This window comes from Morone saxatilis, unplaced genomic scaffold (assembly GCF_004916995.1).
Source record: "Morone saxatilis isolate NCDOM2014 unplaced genomic scaffold, NCSU_SB_2.0 Contig3, whole genome shotgun sequence".
In the NCBI taxonomy this organism is placed as follows: Eukaryota; Metazoa; Chordata; class Actinopteri; family Moronidae; genus Morone; species Morone saxatilis.
In genome coordinates, this window is record NW_023339873.1 from 10,427,870 (window position 1) to 10,448,002 (window position 20,133).

At 44.8% G+C, this 20,133-nt stretch overlaps 1 protein-coding gene across 1 annotated transcript in view; it reads left to right on the forward strand.

The window, feature by feature from the left end:
• The first annotated feature begins 2,564 nt into the window (after positions 1-2,564).
• si:ch1073-358c10.1 (mitochondrial peptide methionine sulfoxide reductase) overlaps positions 2,565-20,133 on the forward strand; it is a 25,472-nt gene continuing 7,903 nt past the window's right edge. Inside the window, 4 exon segments of the mRNA XM_035674707.1 lie at positions 2,565-2,883; positions 8,975-9,043; positions 9,220-9,339; positions 12,308-12,412. Of these exon segments, the coding sequence (XP_035530600.1) occupies positions 2,565-2,883; positions 8,975-9,043; positions 9,220-9,339; positions 12,308-12,412 (613 nt within the window).

The following is a 20,133-nucleotide window of genomic DNA, read 5'->3' on the forward strand; positions in this document are numbered from 1 at the left end:
TCACTGACAATCAAACAGCTGCAAGCTGGCATACTTACTAAATCCGCTGGTAGAACACACAAACCACACACACACGAACATATGCAATCACCCACCACATGCGCACACGTACACTACATACACAAGTGCCCATTAGAGAGCACACGCACACAATGGTTCACCCAGGCGCAAACACTTATGCATGCAACACACACACACTTCGACTCAAACTGCTACCGTACTCATGCAAAAAACTGGTTTTATTCACCGCCGATATTCTTCTGAATTAAAAGTAGATCCTTCCTTCATCACAGGATACAGCAGAGACTCAGGAAAACACTAAATTTATTGATCATTTGTGAGAGCAATGCACACATACGTACACAGATGCAGACGCAGAGGAAATTAACACACACTGTGGACTCTGTATGTATGTATGCATGTGGTTCCCATCCATCCCTGTGCCTTCTCATCACCTTTTTGTCCCCTCCTCCTCTTTCCCCTTTCTTCTTCCTACATCCCCACACACCCCCAAAAAATCCCAATCATCCTGCATCAACAGGCATGTGAACCCAGTGTTCGGTTCGTCTCTCTCTCTCCCCCTCTCTCTCTTTCTCTGCCTGCTCTATTTTCATCCTGTGTGCTTCCACTCTCCTAGCTTTCGGGTAATTACCTGGCATTTGCATTGCAAAGTCCCCCGTGCCGCCCTCAGCTCCTCCGCAGGTGATTGAGCTTCATTTCCCCAGCAGATAAGAGAGAGAGAAAGGAGAAGAGACAGAGAGGAAAGGGGGATTGCAGCAGGGTGTGATGTTATTCTGGCTTGCAGGATATAAGAACAATGCACTGGATTCTTTGTTACTGGTAAATTGGCTGGTTCAGAGCGTGCACAAGAATGCTTTAAGTTGCCACATGTAAATAATCATCTTCATCACTATCACATTACTGTTCTGGCAGTAGTGGAAATGAAATCACATCTGAGTGACCCGACCTTGCGTGTGACTCCTTGAGACTTTTTTTAAAATAATTTTTTGGGCATTTTGAATTTTCTTGATAGGTCACAGTGGAGGATCAGACTGGAAGAATGAGGGCAATGGGAGACAGACGCATCTTCGACCACTTGGCCGCTGTGATTCCAGACTCTAGGGCTGCAACTAATGATTTTTTTTCATTATTGATGTATAAAATATCAGAAAATAGTTTCCCAGAGTCCAAGGGTGGTGTCTTAAAATACCTTGTTTTGTCCAACCAACAGTCTGGTACAAAGAGATCTTCAGTTTACAATGATATAAACCAGAAAAAAGCAGCAAATCCTTATATTGGAGAATATGGAACCAAAAAAAAAAAAGACCAAATTGTTGCTGAATCGCTGCTCTCAGCTCGGCATTCTTCTTTTTCTGTCCATTGGTTTTCCATCTACAACAGAGTGTAAATTGTGTCCAGCTTTTGATGACTGAGACACATCCTGGATATCAACATTCAGTGTTGCACAGTTGTCCAGATGATTGATATGACTTTTTTGAAGACTTTGGGCTATTTCTATTTCTGCACGTCTAAACCACAGGAAAAATGACATCGCATATAGCTAAGTGTCATGGTTTTTTTACCCCGATGCTGTATGCCTTGCAATACCATAGACTGACCAGGTAACGTGAAGGCAAGTATGTTCTTTATTAAAGGTCCAGTGTGTAACATTTAGAAGGATATAATGGCAGAAATGGATTATACAATTCATAGGAATGCTATATAATCATATGAAAATAAGAATGAGACGTTTTTATCTACAGAGGGAGCTCTGTTAAACCGCCATGTTTCTACAGTAGCCCAGAACAGACAAACCAAACACTCGCACTAGACAGGGCCTTTTGTGTTTGTTGCAAGCTTTGTGGCGAGTGAGGCGAGGGTGTCGTAATCTGCAACCACACTGCTAGATTCCATTAAATCCTACACACAGGACCTTTAAAGTGACGTTTTATGGCACTGGCATTTGTCAACAGATACAACCAAACAAACCTGATAATTACAGATAATAATAATAATGTGTAGTGGGAAGTCAAATACATTAAATTGTTTATATATATATTTTAATATACAGCTTAAATCACTTATGGGATAGTGAATTGGACACAACACATAGCTCCATCTTGCTATAGGAACCCTCATCAGTGATGCTCTTAAAGAAATATCATATGTTCAGTGTTGCGTGACAGCTGGTACCCTACACAGACACAGACACAGGAACAGTTTTCTTTACTTATGCTTTTTTAAAAACATTTTTATAATGTATGCGAGGCTTGAGCCACCTTGTCGGCTATTACCAGCGGACCCCTTGAAGTTGTTACTCATCAGGATGAACCCAGGACACGCATTTAAAACGAGCCGCGGAGGGGAAAGCTACTCATCCATACATCCGCACTCCCAACTCGATCCTACCAGAAGCACCTCCCACAGAATGAGACCTGATAATTGGCGCGAGCTCATTTGCATGCAGAACGGCGTGGATATTTATTTAAATTTAATTTCGTTCCCGCACACGGTGCACCGTAGGCTTTTGTGCCAAAGTCATATTAACCCCTTGATTAGTTAATATGCAGTGCACGACGTTGCCCACGCACGATGAATATTCATGTTGATGGCGTTTTCGCCGCCGTCTCTCTCCACCCCTCCCTCTCTCCCTCTCTCTCTGCGCCGTCCCTCGCCGTATAACGCAACGGCGTGGCGCTATGGAGGCATCCCGGAAGACGGTACCGTCAGTCTCACAGTGGTTCTCCCAAACACAAACCCAGACCGTGTGGCTCCTTGTGCTCTCTGTGTCGCTCGCTGCCGCCGACTCAATGGCAGATAAGACTGAGCTGCCGAGCAGAGACCGCGCTCTGAAAGGAAGAGAGGAGAAAATGGTCGTGGCAGGTAAATAACACACGGTGACAAGTTGCGTCCACGATGATGGAGCTGGCACGTGCCTACGGTTGGCAAACTGTCCTCGTGCGCGTGTTACGTGGCACAAACGCACACGCGAGCGGCGAGTGACCTCAGAGCAGTCCATGTAGGAAGTATCGACAGACAGTGTATTCAGGGATATAATGATAGCAGTAACTGCTGGGGTTCAATATATAAGTGGTATTATTCGTTCGTTATTAGGTTGTCATTCTTTAAGACATAGATTTTTTTTAATAAAGCTGATTTACAGGCATTAAAATGACAACAAAAGCAAACTCATGATGACGCAGCCAAACATCTGCTGGCTTTGTACCAGATTCAGTATGCCGTCATGGGTTAAAGGCATCTACCCCTGCCTCATCAGCCCACAGTATGAGAGTTTGAACTGGATATGGTTCATTTTAGCAGATAGATTTTTTAGTGTTTCCATCAGAACAGACGGGCGACAAAAAGGGCAAAACCTTCAAGAAATTACAGGGTTTGGTGTCAAAACCGTTTACAGTTTATGATTTAAAGGGAAACCTTGACATGAGGAAATTGAGGCTTTTTGGCCAACAGTCATTCAGACACAACTCTCTTTCTGATGAGGTTTCGTCCAGAGATCACTCTCACAAACGTGTCGCTTACATGTCTGTCGGAAATGTCAAGGGCTGAGAGATAGACGCAACAGAAACATGATATCATATTGAAATTAAAATTACAGGATGTGTCAAAGACAAGAATACCTTTAGAAAAAGTTGAAGGGAGAGTATATATTCTTTTTAAATGAACAGACCTTGTAGGTTACCAGTGATATGTGATACCATTTGTGAGGTCTTATGAGTCTTTATATACAAAATCAGCCAAAGCAACCAATGGTGGGCAAGGTTCACTGACTCTTGAGGGACAACCGCCAACACTTATCTGGATTTGCAGTTAATATATTCTTTGTGCTACTGTCTTGAGAAAAAAAAAAAGTCAATGTTATTACCAGACTTTGGATGAAGTCTCATATACACGATGATGATTCTCAGCAGAATGTTTTCACAGTTTACCCTTATCAACAACAGCGTTTTCTCCCTTAGAGTTATGGCCATGGGAACCTAATCTAGCACACTTAACCTTTTAAATCAAGTATGCCCAGGGTAAATTTGCTGTAATACCTTTTAACCTGATTTGTGATTTAGTTTTTGGCCTGTAAGGAAATCTTTGAGTCAACCCCAAAACCTGAAGTGGCAGCAAAAGCCTGTTGGGATGTATGGTGGGATTGTGTTACAAATAGTTGATGATGAAATCAGGATAAAAACAGATCTGTATGGATCAAGTTCTCAGCACTGTCAGAGACATACGTGCCCTCTCAAAAAATATGATGTTACAGTTATTGCTCTATTAAACATGTTTTAGTCGTCATCTCAGCCCGTTCCATCCTTTCATTCAGCTTTTCATCGCACTATTTTGGGACAGAAGGGCTCGTAGGAGTATGCGACAAAGGCGAGACATGGTGCGATTTGAACCTGGTCTTCACCTAGTCAGACTGAAGCGTCCGCAAAGTGCATTGTGGGAGCTGGTTGTGAGTGCATAGGAGGAAGCGGTGCCGCAGCGTCCAGGGGCCCATCTGGGCATTATGCGCATGAAGGCTCCGCCCCGTCGTAAGTTCCTGCTCCGTCTGTCGAAGCAGCTCGGAGACACCGCATGGCAGAAATCTGTTCCTCCCCTTTCACAGCGGGGGGCAGCTTAGGTGGGGACAGGGTTGTTCTAGTGTGTGTGTGTGTGCGTGTGTGCGTGTGTGTGTATGTATGTGTGTGTTGGAATAGTATGTGTTTTTTTGGTGTGGGCTAGTAAGCATGAGTAATTTAGGGATTGCAAGGACTGTCTCCACATATGCCCCAGCCTTGTGTGTGTGTGTGTGGGAGTGCACACATTTGTCCCCTCTCTACAATGAAGATCACTAATTTTGAAAGTTGCTTTTGCCCCTCCAGCCTCTCTAAAGAAGCTCCTTGTTCCTTGTTTCTTGTTCAGACGTCCTGCGTTCCCTTTCCTCGCTCCAGTCTGTATAATGTACTGTGTGACCTTGGTGAGAATGATCCAGTGGCAGATTGCTACATGGTAGGGGCACAGTAGCTATTATTTTGAGTCAGTGCAGGATAGACTGCCAATATTTCTTCCAAACAGGATGGGGGAGGTCAGCTGACCAAAATCAATCTCTGTTACATGCTTCACTATAACTCTTTAAAGCAGGTTCATGGCGAAGATATATTTCTGGCATTATTTCTCTCTTGTTTTCCCATCTCTGCTGTCTCAAGATGCCCTTGCTTTTTTGGCGTTTGCAATAAGCTCAGAGGGGAAGAGAAAATATGTAAGTAAATGGGAAAGCTTGCAAATTAAGTATGCAAACACTAGATGAATAAATGAGAGATTTTGCTCATGGGTTGTGCTGTTGCTCACTGATTTGGACTGTTGCCCCAGCTCAGCAAACGTCCTGTGTTCTGACCACAACCTGAAATGTGGAGGTTGTATGTTCTCCTCATGTCTGCATGGGTTTCTCTACAGGATCTCTGGTTTCCCATCCAACAGTCACTTAGGTGAATTTAAGACCCTGAATAGTGTACCGTGCATCTTGCCCAATGCATGATGGGATTGATTTCAACCCCCCATGACAAGAAAATGACTGGATTTGCTGCAGTATATCTGCAGATGGTAAATTCAGTTTTTTGAATATTTTCCCATTACTGTGTGGTTAAAAACAAAAAGCATTTATCCATTTGTGCTGACCAGGTGGACGCCATCCACTTCTTTCCCCGTCAGCTCTGTGTTTGAGTAAATATATTTGAGCAGGCCCAACAGGATGTGCCTCCATCTTGGTGGAAGGAAATAATGGAGCCAGTGCTAGAAGTAGATAGTCTTCTTCATAGCAACTCTTTCTGTTGCTTGGATACAGTATGTATGGAATGCATGGATGGCTTCAAAGTTGTACTCCTCAGAGTCTGGACAGCCCAACCTGAACAGAGGCACCTTTAAATGTGAGTCACACCAACAACTTGGGTTGGTAGTTTTAAGGCCACAGCCGCAAACTTATTTTTATTTTTTTTTAACTTACCTCTTACTGTTCTTAAAAATCAACCACCTCCCAGCAGTCTTGCCTTTTCCTCCCCTCCCCTCCTTTGCCCCACTCTTTCTAGCCCCCTACCCATCCTCCAATACAGCAGAGGGTAGTTGGCACCAGTATAAAGCATCATCCTCCGACAACGACTCGTGCCTGACTCTCTGCCAACCTGTGTGAAGCTAGGAAGCGGAATAGGGAGAGGGAGGGAAGAGGAAGAGAGAGAGAAGGGAAAGGGAGAGAATGGATTTTTGGAAGGAAATAAACAGAGCAGCCTGGAAATCGACCTTTCCGTTACCAGTTTTGGCATCCAGGGAGTAGTACCTCTCCCGTTTCTCTGCGTGAGGGGGCAGCAGCGCTTGGACTTCAGTTTTACGGGTGAGGAACACGGGACCACGGGTAGAATCGAAGGGTAACAAAGACTAAATACCCGCCGAAACAAGTCAAACTGGACGCTATTATCTGCTAAGCAACAGATAGATTGTTGTGCCCTTGACTGATAGTAGCCATGATACAAGCAAAGTGGCAGGGCGCAGGGTCCGATGTTTTGGTTCTGGTCCAACCGCCTACAACCACCAAGCTAAAAGCAACAAAAGGTGACCCAAGTATTCCGCTTCAGTCCCGCTGTACTGTATAGCCTGCACTGTGCTTTTCAAATATCCTCGAAAACAAAGGCGCACAAAAGAAATTACGCCCATATCTCATCCAAGTTGGAAAAAAAAATCCTTTTCATGAATCCTTCCCCCATATTCAGCCTGTTTTTCTTCTTTTGTAAGCTCAGTCAGTCTCCCTCCCTACTTGTTTTTTGTCGTCCTCTGTTCTTTCTTTTGCTGGCGTAGTGAGGCAGCGTAGTGAGGGTATTCAGCCAGTTCTTTCTCTGTGCCTCTGTGTGTTAGGTGGGGTAATTCTGGCAGAATGGGGTGTGGGCGCTGGGCTGGCAGGGGGGAATGCTGGGCTAGGCACAGTGAAAGGAGCCAGCCTGGCACCACCTGGACCTCTGCCAACTGCTCCATGGGAGAAATACCCACAGCAGAGGTTGGTGTGCAAGTGATTGTGGCTGATTGCGTGCTCGCATGCGTGCAGGCGCGTGTGCTCGTGTTTGTAAGAGGAGAGTGAGGGATGATGGGAAGGTGGTGTGAGGAAGAGAGTGTGAAGTGAGGATGGAGAGCAGCTGAGAGAGACGAGAGGGCGGAGAGGTTTGGCTTGGAGTTGGCTTCTCTGGACAGTGCTGTGTCGGCGTGTTCTGTGTCTTAATTTTTTACCTCTCTTTTTTTGTTTGTTTATTTGTTTGCTTGTTTGTTTTCCCTGTGTTCTCTCTTGGATGAAGTGCTTGGTCTTTTTATAAAGCGCCCAAAGGCATGGTGGTCTGAAAGCCAAAAGAATCCTTCACTGCCTTTCTGCTACCCTCATCTGTTGCTTCTCACTGGCTATTTACTCCTTTTATTGTTTTGGCAGGCTGATCTCTCCTCCTCCCACTCCTCCTCCTCTATCACACACTTGTCTCTCTCTCACTCCCTCATTTTGGCAACTTAAGTACTTTTCATCTCTGTGGCCAGAAAAGCAGGACAAGAGGGTGAACGTAAGCATGGGAAACAGATTCACAGAAGAAGTATGAACATTTTTTTTTGTCCTCCCACCACCTTAAGTCACCCCTGTGGACTGAGCTTATTTAGCCACTACAGTCAGTGACACAGATATACTTTGATTGCAGCTGACTGTGCCCGTGAACATGACCTGGCAGTACCAAACAACCTGCTGCTAAAAGACAGAACTGTCGCACAACAGGAGGACAGGAAAGGACTGCCTGAAGGCAGCCAGGCCTCTGTGACATTTTAGGAGTCCTTCATGCTTCTGCAATCTGTTACTGCACAGAAAAACCAAACAAGTTTGTCTGATATAAAAAAAATGCCCTTAAGTTGGCACACCAAGACAGGTGGTATCAGCTCAAGTGCTGTAGTGCTTCTTTTGCTTCTTATCTTTTTCAAAACACTTGTCAATCTTTAGGGTCCAGGCATGGCATCGTTTCCTTTTCAATGCTTCTGCACTATCCAGCTTTAAAGTAATCACTCAGTCTGAAATAAACTGCAGGTAACCGGTCTTTGTTGTCACAGTTAGAGATCATCCCGGGCCTATCTAGGAAATGAACTATTATGTCTCTATCAGATTAGAGATTGTTTGTATTCAGGTCAATGTCACACATCACATCCCCGAGCAGCCAGAGAGCAATCACACATTGAACCTCGAGCAAGCATCCATTAATGGTATGTGCCTAAGCTCTTAGTGTACCCTGTGGCCTGTTTATCTGTAGACTAATATTAGTGGTTGCAGTACAAACCAGCCTTGCTTAGTGGAGATTTGCACGCTAAGTCACCTCAGTCTTCTTAAACCCTAATCCTCCTCACACATCTGTGGGTTACACATATACACACACACTTCCTTTTTAGCGCTCTAATTCCATGCAGCACAGTTGGCAGTAGAGTGCCACCCCCCTGCCACCTCTCAGCACTCCGGTTTGTTTTACTTAGGTATTTTTAACATAGTGAAGATTAGGACAGTCTGCTTGCGAGGCCCTTCTCTGCTCGTGAGGTTGTACAAACGAATGCCCCTGAGTGTCGTCACTGGTTAGCTTCATGGGCACCCCACGGTGCCAAGCGTAGCACTTAATAAACTCCCATTCAAAGACATACAGTAGAGTAAGACACGGATCAGAAAATAACTGCGTGATTGCGTTTAATTGTGGGTATTGAGGAGAGGACAGCAGGGATAGAATGGCGGTCAAAGCCGCATAATCTCTTAAATGTCTTCCAGCACAGAAGCCTCTGCCTCTGATCCGCTGGCCTGGGTCAGCCTATAACGAAGTGCAGACCTATGAGGCCTAGTTGAGGCCGCTAATGGGTCTCTTTACTCGCATACTGTAATTTGTGCTGTTGTAACACAGTGTTATGATCTGATTTCAAATTTGCACACTGTTTCCCTTTGCAGACAAGCATGCAGTCAATGGGAATCCCACTTTGGAGCCTTTTCCAGAAGGCACAGAGACCATCATGTTTGGTGAGACTGCACAATCACACATTTCTGTAATCCGAATCAACTCAATATGGAATCCTCTGTTACCAGTTATGGCTGTGGTTATTGACACATTTTGATAAAATATTGGCCTCTCTGGATGTTACAGTAGTACAGAATCCCTAAAGCTGTGTCTGTTGGCATGCTGTCTTTATGTCCAGGTATGGGCTGTTTCTGGGGAGCTGAGAGACTTTTCTGGCGGCTTCGAGGAGTCTTCTCCACACAGGTGGGCTATGCCGGCGGCTTCACACCCAACCCCACTTACCACGAAGTCTGCTCAGGTAATAGACTGCACCTAATCTGTGTATTTGCACATTTTTCCATATGCATACCGTCTACACTTTGATGTGTTTTACCTGATTTCCCTGTGCTCCTACCCTGTGAGGAGGTGAAGTGGGTTGGCAGGGCATTTCTCCGTGAGATCAGTCAGGGTTCAAGAAGCCAAAAAATTCAAAGGAAAAAGAAAAAGATATAGAGTCGGAAAGGGTGTTTTAAGTACAGCGTTCTCATCCTCTCACCGCCTTCCCTTCATCTGCAGTCAACTACTCAGAATGCACTGCTCCAGATGGGCTGTACCCCCCGTCCCCACCCCCCCATGACCTACTTGTAAGGATTGGGCTCTGTACTGTGCTGTACTGCGGCGTTTTTGCCAACAGAGGTTACTGTGTATGAAGCGCCAAAGATGGGCTTTTTTTTTCTCTGAGAATATGATTTGGCGAACATGATGTTGAGGATACAAGCTTGAATTCTGTGTATTTGCTATCAAAGCCCTTGAAAATGTTTGGCTAGCTGGTTACAACCCAATTAGTTTCTTTCAGTTTTCCTCATCGTGACAATCGAGTGGATTCATACAGGGCGCTGGTATATAATTCAAATGAAGATGTCGAGCTCTGTCTCATTTTGTGTGCCTGTCTTGTGTTTTAGGAGTCGTGATCTGTTAGTATGAGGCTTCTCCATTTATGAGGGCACATCATTACAGGCAGTCATGGAGTCTAGGTGCAGGCGCAGCATGGGGGACGTGAAGAGGAGGGGAAAGATGCTTTGGGCTTGGCTGGCAGACTTTCTGAGCAGAGCCCTTCAAGGGATTGTATGTTTCCTATCTGTCTGCCTTTCCCAGTCTTTCTCTTTCTGTCAGCTTCCCAGCAACAAGATGGTCAGCTCTGAGGGAGGATGGAGATGGAGACAGATGACAGGAAAAGAGAGATTGAGAGCCGCAGCAAGTGAGGGAGCGGGTAAAATAAACTTTTCGAGGGGAAAGAAAATTTGAGAAAAAAGTGTGAGAAAGAATGGTTGCCTGTCCATCGGCTGAGAGAGTGCAGGCGTCGCTCCAGTGGCCATGACGGAGCAGAACACTGCGACGGCATGAGACCGAGGAGCTGTCAACACAGCCAGGGCAGGACAGACAGCTGGACAGACAGATGGACGGACAGAAAGAAGGGGCTGATGGAACTGTCAGCAGAGCCAGGGAAGGATGGAAGGACAGGCAGATAGGTGGATGGTCTGACAGTAAGAAGTAGGGGAGGTTGAGGTGCAGTCAAATTTGTCTTGGGAGGACAGACAGTACAGACAGATGAGAGATGGATAGAAGAAGATGTTATTACCAATCAGCATATTTTATCTCTATTAATTCACAACATAGTCCACTTTGCAGTAGGTTTGCAGTACAAGATTTGATGCTGTAAGCTTTTGTGCTTTAGCTCTACAGTGTTTCCTGGGGTTTAATCCAACAATCCTCATACGTAATTGACAAAATAGGTTTCTGAGGTTGTCATTGTCTTCCAAAAGGGCCTATATGATCGTTCTAGAAGGGATTCATATCAATGTTTTCTGCTCTGCCAAAGTTTCAGCAACTAAAACTACTGATTAAGGTTCGGGAAAGACTGTGGTACTGGATAAAGTAACGAATGTTGACTGTTTGTATGGGACTAGGTTTTGGAAGGTGGAAAATCATGGTGCATATCCACCTTGTTTGTTTCAACAGGTCTAGTTTTACTGCCTTCTCTTTTTGTCCTGCTTTCCACCGTTCTTGTTTACGTTCTTGTTTACTTTCTTGCACTATGACTCCTACCCTACAACCCAGCTCACTGTTGGCGGTCACCACAGCAAAATGTATGCACGTGCTGACAGTTTGTGTTTTGAGATGCCCCTCATATTGTCTCACCTGGGCCCTTTGCTATATAATCCGGCCAATGTGCTTTGTTCCTGCAGCTGATGTCCACCCTTCAGCCTCCTCTTTTGCTTTTGCACATTCAACACCTCCACAGCACACGTGCCACACATTTGTGCATTGCTTTCATGGCTAATATTACTGACTTTCACACACTATTGTTCGTATGTGTTAACCCTGATTTTTAACACGGACTATTTGTTGTATCACTCATGACAGACCGCTAGTATCCACTGAAAAGCGTGCCTGCTCTCCTCCATGTTAATTTGGCATGGTGATGATCCTTTGGGAGTGCCAAGTGTCATTTAGAGACAGAAAGTGGGTCTCAGGCCAGGTGCATGGATTTGGCAGGCCTTTTCCAATTGTCTGCAATGCACTCGATGCATCGGTCTGTGTGGGCATGTCTGCATATGTGTGTACGCCTGTGCGTGTGTCTGTTTATGAAGAAAAGGGAATAGCTACTTTTGATACAATCCTAAATTAACAGCTCTCTTTTTACATTTAGCAAAGGTGTATGTTTGTGTTGAGTTGCGTGTGTGTGTGTGTATGTGCATACAACTGCATGTTCGACCTAAAGCATCCCCCAGTTTGAGAATGCTTGCAGGCAGCTTGTTGAAGCTTTGGGGTCCTGGCAGCTGCAGTCAGAAGCGAGTGTCTGTGCGCTTTTGGCAACTTTCACCAGAAGCGCCGACCCTTACTGTGCCTTCTCTCTCTATCTCTCTCTCTCACTCTCACTTTATCTGCACCTCTCTCTGTCACTCTCTCTTTCTCTCCCATTGTGCCATAAGCAATAACATAGCTCTGTGTGGATTCCACCCGTGCCACATGCCCTCAATGACATGTACGCCGAACGCACAAGGATGCTATTCATAATTTCTCATTTTCAATTTTGAACTGGCAAATTTTTACAGTTTGATTCAGACATCCTGATTTTGGTGTTAGTCCCTTGTCGTGTCCAGCATTTTTTCAGCATTTAAGGGGTTCGAGAAGAATGAGGAGGAGGAGGGTGCAATGAGCCAAGCAGCCATCATATAAGCAAAAACATGATTTGTATTCATACAACCTTGTGATTTCTTCTTTAGGTCTGACGGGTCACACTGAGGTGGTGAGGGTCGTCTTCTTCCCGAAAGACATCGGTCTTAAGGAGCTGCTCAAACGTTTTTGGGAGAGCCACGATCCTACACAAGGTAGCAACATGCGCATACACAAAAAAAACCCAAAAGTGGCCCTCAAATAAGAGCCGTCCCGAGGGGCACACGGTGTATTAGAGCAGAAGGATGATGCCCAGACGTGTGCCTGCGTGTGCGCTGTGGTCGGGGGTGGGGGGGTCTCATGGGTGCAAGTCAACGCCAGACAGTGTTAATGTGTCTGAGATCCAGCCATCCATGGAGAGACACACCAGTGTGGTGCATGTTCAAGCCTTAACTGCAAAAAAAACCCTCTCTCTGTCTTAGAGTATGTGCATGGCATGTACTTAATCTGATGTAAACCAGTCTTTTGTCATTCACTTCTGACTGATGCAGTAATGATTCTAAATTTGGTCTTCTCTGGGTTGAATAATGTATATGAATTTTTGTTTTATTATGCATAGTGCATTTCATAGCTGAGTTTAATCCCTTGACAGCAATTCCGAAGTTATTTATTGTAAGAAACTGTGTGAAACTTTGGTGCGATGGTGTAACATTTCCCCCAAACAACTGATAACTGATACTGTTGGCTTCTGATACACTACATACTCTATGCTGCATATTTTTTAACTTAATAGCATTTGAATCCTGGTCTCCTCGGCGCTCCTCTTTAATGACACACGTCTCTTCTCCACTTGCTCCCCCCTCAAGCAACGAAAAGAACCCCATCCCCCAAAAACCCATCTCTTCATCTCTTCATCTCTGTCGAAGTCTCGTTGTCTCTTGTTTTCTCTGCTCCACTGGGGAGGAGGTGATGTAAGAACAGTAATGCACCCGGAGGGCACTGTGTGGTGTGTGTGTGTTTGTGTGTTGTGTGGTGTGTGTGTCGTGTGTGTGTGTGTGGTGGTGTGTTGTGTGTGGTGTGTGTGTGTGGTGTGTTGTGTGTGTGTGTGTGTGGTCGTGTGTGTGTGGTTGTCGGTGTTGTGTGTTTCAGAGAGAAAGGACAGGCAAAGAGCGTACTGCTGCCTTCCACATCATATTGGAAGTGATGGGAGGGCATGACAAGTTGTGGAAGAGATAGATCAAGATTGCATAGGGACCGACCTTCCAGGTCTTAAAACAGGCGTTGCAAACACAACCAACGCATACAGCCACTTCCACGTACTCTGTGACAGGTTGCCCCAGCGTCTCAGTGTTCGTTCATTTCCTGTTTACATCGGTCGATGGTTGTTCTTTGCCTCAGTTACACCAAGTGAGACCCGTAGGGATACAGCCTGAAAATGTGCACCCATGGTGTGTGTCGTCAAGCTAGGACCACTCACATGGAGTGCTGGACCGGCATAATCTGGTGTCTTCGCGTTGATTTGTCTTCACCGGTTCCACTCGCTCCACCTGAGAGGGAAACCCTCTTGCTATTGACGGGTGATATTGTGAGAACCCCATCACCCCAATCAGTTGAGATTCTTCTCCCATTCACCGTTGGCCGAATGGCAGAGACATTTTCTGCCTCTTACTACGGGCAAAGGCACAAGCAGAGTCGAGCCGACAAGCCACGGGGTAAAGGCAGTGAGGCCAAAAGAGTAGTCATGCATTTCCCCTGACTCACTGCCTTGTCTCATCTCATGTTTTATTAATAGCATGCAGCTTATTGACTATGCCACCTGGCCGTAGCGTGTTGTGTGTGTTTTTCGTTTTTGTGGTTTGTTTTGTTTTTTTTGTCACAGTTAAGACCAGGCAACATTTTCCAGAATAACCACAAACTCAAATATACATTTTTTCTTTGTCTAGGAGACTTGCTCCTTACGCGTGACTTAAATGTGAATCCCTGCCTTTTCTCTCTTCTCCGATTCTGGGTTCACGTGTAGAAGAAATTCCTCTGATTTGACAAATGTGGCGTGGAGTGGTGGAAAGGGGCCCGCTGGCAGTGCCTTCACGCATGCTTAAGCTCCAATTTATTCTGTCCACCTTAGAGCTGGGCTTAAAAGAGAATGGAGAAATTAAGGAAGTTCGCTCTTCTCCTTTTCAACTGTGCAGATTCACTAGAGATCATCATATATGGAGACGAGCCCAGGAACATTATGCATTCCGTTTTCTCCTGACACGATCAGCACAAAGCCTATCCTGGCTTATATATACAAACTGTGTTGGAATGCATGTGGAACTATCATGTACAGATGCATATTCAGTTGCATGCAATACTTCCTTTTAATGCGTGGATGTGGGTGTGTATCTGCAAGTGTGTATGCACATATGTGTGTGTATGTGTTTTGAGATCTGTGCCTCTCTGCTTTGCCTCAGTTCAAAAGGGTTTAGTCCCGACAACGTGATGTCGGGCTGCGTCAGCTCCACCAATCCCAGCCTGGATAGCAACATTAGCAGCCAATCAGAAACTCCCAGCAGCCTTTGCTGTGTGCCCTCTTTCCATATTCAGCAACACTAGTCTCAATCTGCTGGCTTCCCTAGGATGTTGCATAAAGACCCCCCATTCAACACGCAAATTATAAGTTTCTTATGTCTGCGTAAAAGCAACTCTTCAGTAACATACCTTCACACGTGTGTGCATGGAAACACACAAGCACACATGAACTCTCAGCAGTCAAAGTGACATCTCCTTCTCAGAGGTGCAACAGCAGTTCTGCTTCATCATTGGAGTTGAAAACATGATTTGATGTTATTTGGAATGATCACTGTTGAGATGCAAACACATCTTGCTATTCTTTCACACACTGCAGATCAATTGCGCACACATTTCCATACACAAGCATAGTGTTCACTTCACATTACGTGAAGTGCTCATTATGCCTACTCATAGACAGCTTTACTCCATTTGTGCGTACATGCGAATAGGCAGAACACACACACGCACACATCTTCACCAGTGGTGTGTCAGTTGGTTTATTCGGTACTTCCTTGTTACAAAGAGTAGGCCCATTTCACTCCCGGTATCCCCCATTCCCTTAGCTCCCATGGGAGGATAGATGCATCTTACCTAGTCACTTCTTTACCCTGCCAACCTGTCAGTTCATCCCTTTATTTTATCCAGCTGCTACTCCCATTGTCACCCTACCACCGTTTTATGCTCCTTAACCCATTCAAACACAAGGTCATATCTGTTCCTCCCTTTTTTATGATTTCGTATGCCTCCATTCTCTTTTACCCTTCATTTCTTTCCCCCATCAGCTTTTCCACATTCTTTCCCAGTTTTCCACTCTCCTCTGTTTCATCTCTTTCTCACCCGTCTCACCTGCACCCCGACCCCCACCCCTGTCTTCTTTGCAGTGAGTAGAGCGGAGGGGCGAGTGAGTGAGCAAACGGCCTGGAGCCCCTCAGCACATCCGCAGAGCAGCGCAGTGAGTCGACCGCTCCCCGAGGCCATCCGCTCATCACACAAACACACTCGCATCCACTCACTCCACTTTTATCTCTTAGTCACTCGCTCCTCCCTGCTCCTCATCCCCCCCCCCCATTCCCCATTCTCCCATCTCTTCCTCCGTTCCTTTCCTCCCCCCTCCACCACCCTTCATCTTAACAACCGAGGCTTTTCCCCTCCTCTTTGTTTCCTCCTCATCTCTTTTCCTCTCCTTTCCTTCCTCTTCCCTTATTCCCTCCATTCTCTCTATTTTTTGAGGCCATGCAGTATTTATGGTGTGGGCTGCTGATGCTGCGTCAGTGAACAGGAATCGCAGGCATACGCCGATAGACACAAAAACACAAATGCACAGCTAAGATGGCCGAGGCGGCTGTCCTCATTTGATAACGTCTGCACGTACATGCACGCTCACCCTTGTAGGTAAACGTAGGTGGAGTCACACAGTAGAAAAGAGGTATATTACAGGTCTTTTAAATAGGTAAATGCAATTCAAAAATCAGTGACAATGGCATTTATTCATTTGAGCTTTTTCTTTTTGTAGTCCTGGTTGTGTAGTTGCTGCATAGGGTATATAAGGTATAGAATATAAAAATGGCTTATCACATATCACACATGCATAGAAAGGTCAGATCCCAAAATTGACATAAATCAAGCTGTCTTGCTTCTGCCAAGTCACGCTGGTGGCAGTTACTTTTTGACAATTACGATGAGCATGAATATTCCTTTTATATAATATCTTCACCCCAGCTGGCTGCGACACACGTCAATTCCCTGTTGGGGTACCCCCATGTCCCCCTGTGTCACCACATCCCTCAATTTACAGATGCCCCAGCCATCTAAAGGCAAACCCCGCAGGAGGTGACCTTGACCCCTGACCTGTGACCTCTGCCACCCCCACTTCTAACCCAACCTTTTCCCTCTCTACTGGTTGGCTGAAAATGGCGTGCTCATTACCAGGTGTCAGTTATTACACCCTCACACACACTGACAGCCCTAATTTATGGAGATTGCGGCACGTGTGTGCACACTGTGGGGGTTGAGTTATGTCTGTCTATTTGACGATGTTGAAGTTATACGTTTTATAAAATAGAAGACTTTTTTCTTAAGTCTGTTTGCTTTTGTTTTCAAAATTCTCACTATTTTTTTTGTCACTTTTTCACTTAAAAAGAACATTAGAATTCAACCTGAGCTTTGTTTTTGTTGATTAGAGACATCAGCATCAGTGTTTGGAATAATAATGACTGATAGATAGAACACCAAATAACACACACAAACGCAGAAATGCACACAGAGCCTAAATATTTGCAGCGTTAATTTCAGGCTGTCAAAATTGTCATTTGAGTGTTGGAAATATTGAGTTGACATCGCACAAATCAAATGAACCGTATTAAATGATTGTGGCTCTAAAATAAGATGTGCAACATTTGAAAAATCCATACTTTCTTACAAATACATTGCCTACAGGGAAATGAAATCGACTCTAGAAAGAAAAATTAAGAAGTTATAGTTTATATTATTATCAAATTGTTACATGATATGTAAATTTGATAGAAATTGAACTCTCTCTTCCCATAGCTGCGTGTTACTTATGAGTGTGAAAGACTCTATGAAAGAAGTTACGATAGAAATGTTCTACATCTATTTGCTGAAACTGCTGACCTGCGAACACCAAGTAAGTAGTTTTTTTTTTTTTTTCATGACCAAACATTATCCTATGATATCACAGATTTAAATACAGGAATTTAACTTATGCTTTCATCCAGCCTGATTTGAGTACAACAGTAGAACAAGCTCTACATGTTAGATTTAGATGCAGCTAAAAATAAACAGCGTAAGGGCCAGAATCACAGTGCTCTGACAACATGCCCAGAACCATGAAGTGATCATGTTAGAGAGCACTGCTCCAGTAGAGAACATAAAATAGGAGCTAAGGAGGGAGATAAAACAGATTTTTAAAAGAGATGACGATAGTTACTGCAGTAATCTACATGATGGGCCTGCACACCTTACAGTCACATCGCACATATATATATATATATTATACACACGTGCACTGTGCTGTTGCCAAGGCACACACAGTTCCGCTGTTGGTTTAAGGTTTGCCTCCGTATGTGCAGTGTCACCATCTGACAGCGAGCACAGCATCACTTTCTGTTTTGCTCTGTATGTTTGCATATGTCACATATTCACTCCACTTAGTATATACTGTATATTTTGTGTGTGTGTGTACGCACGTGTGTTTGGATGTGCAGGCGAGTGTATGAGTGTGTCCGCTGGGGATGCTCTCACCATCCCAACTCCGTACTCTGCCTCTGTCTCCAGCGCGTCAGGAGCGGCTTACATAAGAACAGGGCAAAAATAGCAGCTGAGAGGGGAGAGGGGGAGAGGGCTCTGCTGGCACGCACACAGTCGTAACGGGACCGCGGGGCACGGCACAACCCTGAGTACTATCACGCATTCACACACACACACAGAGGGAAGACTGCAGTTATCAGGCATTATACTTTTCTTTTTTTATATGCAGTGTACTTTTTTTGACAGAATAGTAGAAATAATGATAGCTGGTCAGACTGCATCAGTGGGAAAACACCAAATAATCCCCTCTGATGTTTCAGCTTGGGCAAGGTTAGAGTTGTCTAGACCTGAAGTGGGTGAACAAGTGTTACATTGTGTGACAGTGTAGGGGTATATGCAGGTAGGGGGTAGGAATAAAGGGGTAAAAAAAGAAAAAAAAATGCATTCGATTGTTCATTAGCGCTCACACTGCTGCACTCTAATTGGTACACAGCCAAGTGCAATAATTCCGAATTCCCTTCAAATGTTTTTCCTCCACGCTCAGAAGGATGAAAAAAGTCACCAATTATGCAGAAACATTTCTTAATTGTGGACACTGACAATAGCTTGACTGCTGAAATGTTTATTCTTTCGTCTCTGTAATTAAATCTGATTTTTTTTTTTTTCCTCGTTTGCAATCTTTCCTTGTTTTACATCTATTTGAGGTGCTGAGTCCTGCCCTGAAATACACTGGGAGAGGGGGGAACTGAAAGGGACAGAGGGAAAGGAGGAACAGTACATAAAGAGGTGGAGAGGTTAGGCTAATCTCAGCGCTTAAAGTTGTGAACGGATGAAAACGCCAGGGGAGAGTAAGCCGGGGTCAGGCCACCGGTTCTGTAGAGGGGCGGGAAGAAAGGGACACGTTTTAAGCGGGACACGGATCGGTGCAGTTATCTCACTCTTCGCCAGCCTGTAATTTCCACCTCTGTCTCTTCATCTTCTCTTCCCTCCTTACCAGTTTCTCATAGCAGCCAGTATGTCTTTTATTCTTCTTACTCTTCCATCTCCTTTTTTTTTGCCTGCAACTTAAAATTGCAACTCTGGCTACATTTTATGGGTCCCCATCATTTGTTTCATTAAAACCTCAACAATACCTATGCACACAAACATTATATGCACATGTGGTGAGAGAGAACAAGTAATGGGAGGAATGGGTGAGGGGGAAAAAAGGAAACAGCCAAAGACAAAAGGTGAATGAGCATGATTTGCTGAAGGAGGGAGTGAAGGTGAAGTTGGAAGTGGGAGAAATAGCAAGCTTTTATCCCCAACAGCCAGCAGGGACAAGCTGAGTGTTGCCATTTAAAAAAAATATTTCTTCTTTTTTTTGCGTGCAAGGGTAAACGCTAAAAGAGATTTGACAGACTTGTAAGAAATCTCAGCGGGTTTAAACACAACGAGCCCAAAAAGTGTATGCATGTACGTTTGTGTATGCAGGTTTGTGCATGAATGTGTGTTGGAGAGAGTTGCTACTCCCTCTGAGACTTAAGATACCGCACCAGCCTCCCACTTTGTCTTCATTTTGACTTCCATTTGTGTTGAAAGGGCTACTTTTAAATGTTCTGATATGGGGGGCAATTAATTAATATTTTTGGCTTTGTGGGCGTAGGTCAGTGACCCTGGGAGGTGGCGTGTGCATGTGTGTGTGTGTGTGTGACCCGTAGCCCCTCCCTTTCTGTCCACCCCCCATTACCCTCTGCTTTCAGAGGCAAGGCTCTCATGCATAATGCAAAGAGAACAGGGAGGCTCTCATTAATAATTACTGCCGCCTTTGATGGATGGAGAAAATAACGAAGGGGGCTGTTAAAAATGGAGAGAGCAAGAGAGAGACGGCAGAGGCGGGAGGGGGGAATTTAAGTTTTTTTGGGTGGTATTTGTTGCCGTTGTAGTTCTTTGAGGTTTGAATGCTTATGGGGATGGATTTGGACTTGGTATAGTCAAAACCTAGGCGGATGTTTTGGATGGTGTTAATATTTTGATTGGGAAGTAACTCCTCTTGTGATGGTGAAGGGATCTCTGAAGATGTGATGAGTCTTTATTGTCTTTGTGTTGGAAGCAGCTACCACTCAAGGGTGTTTTG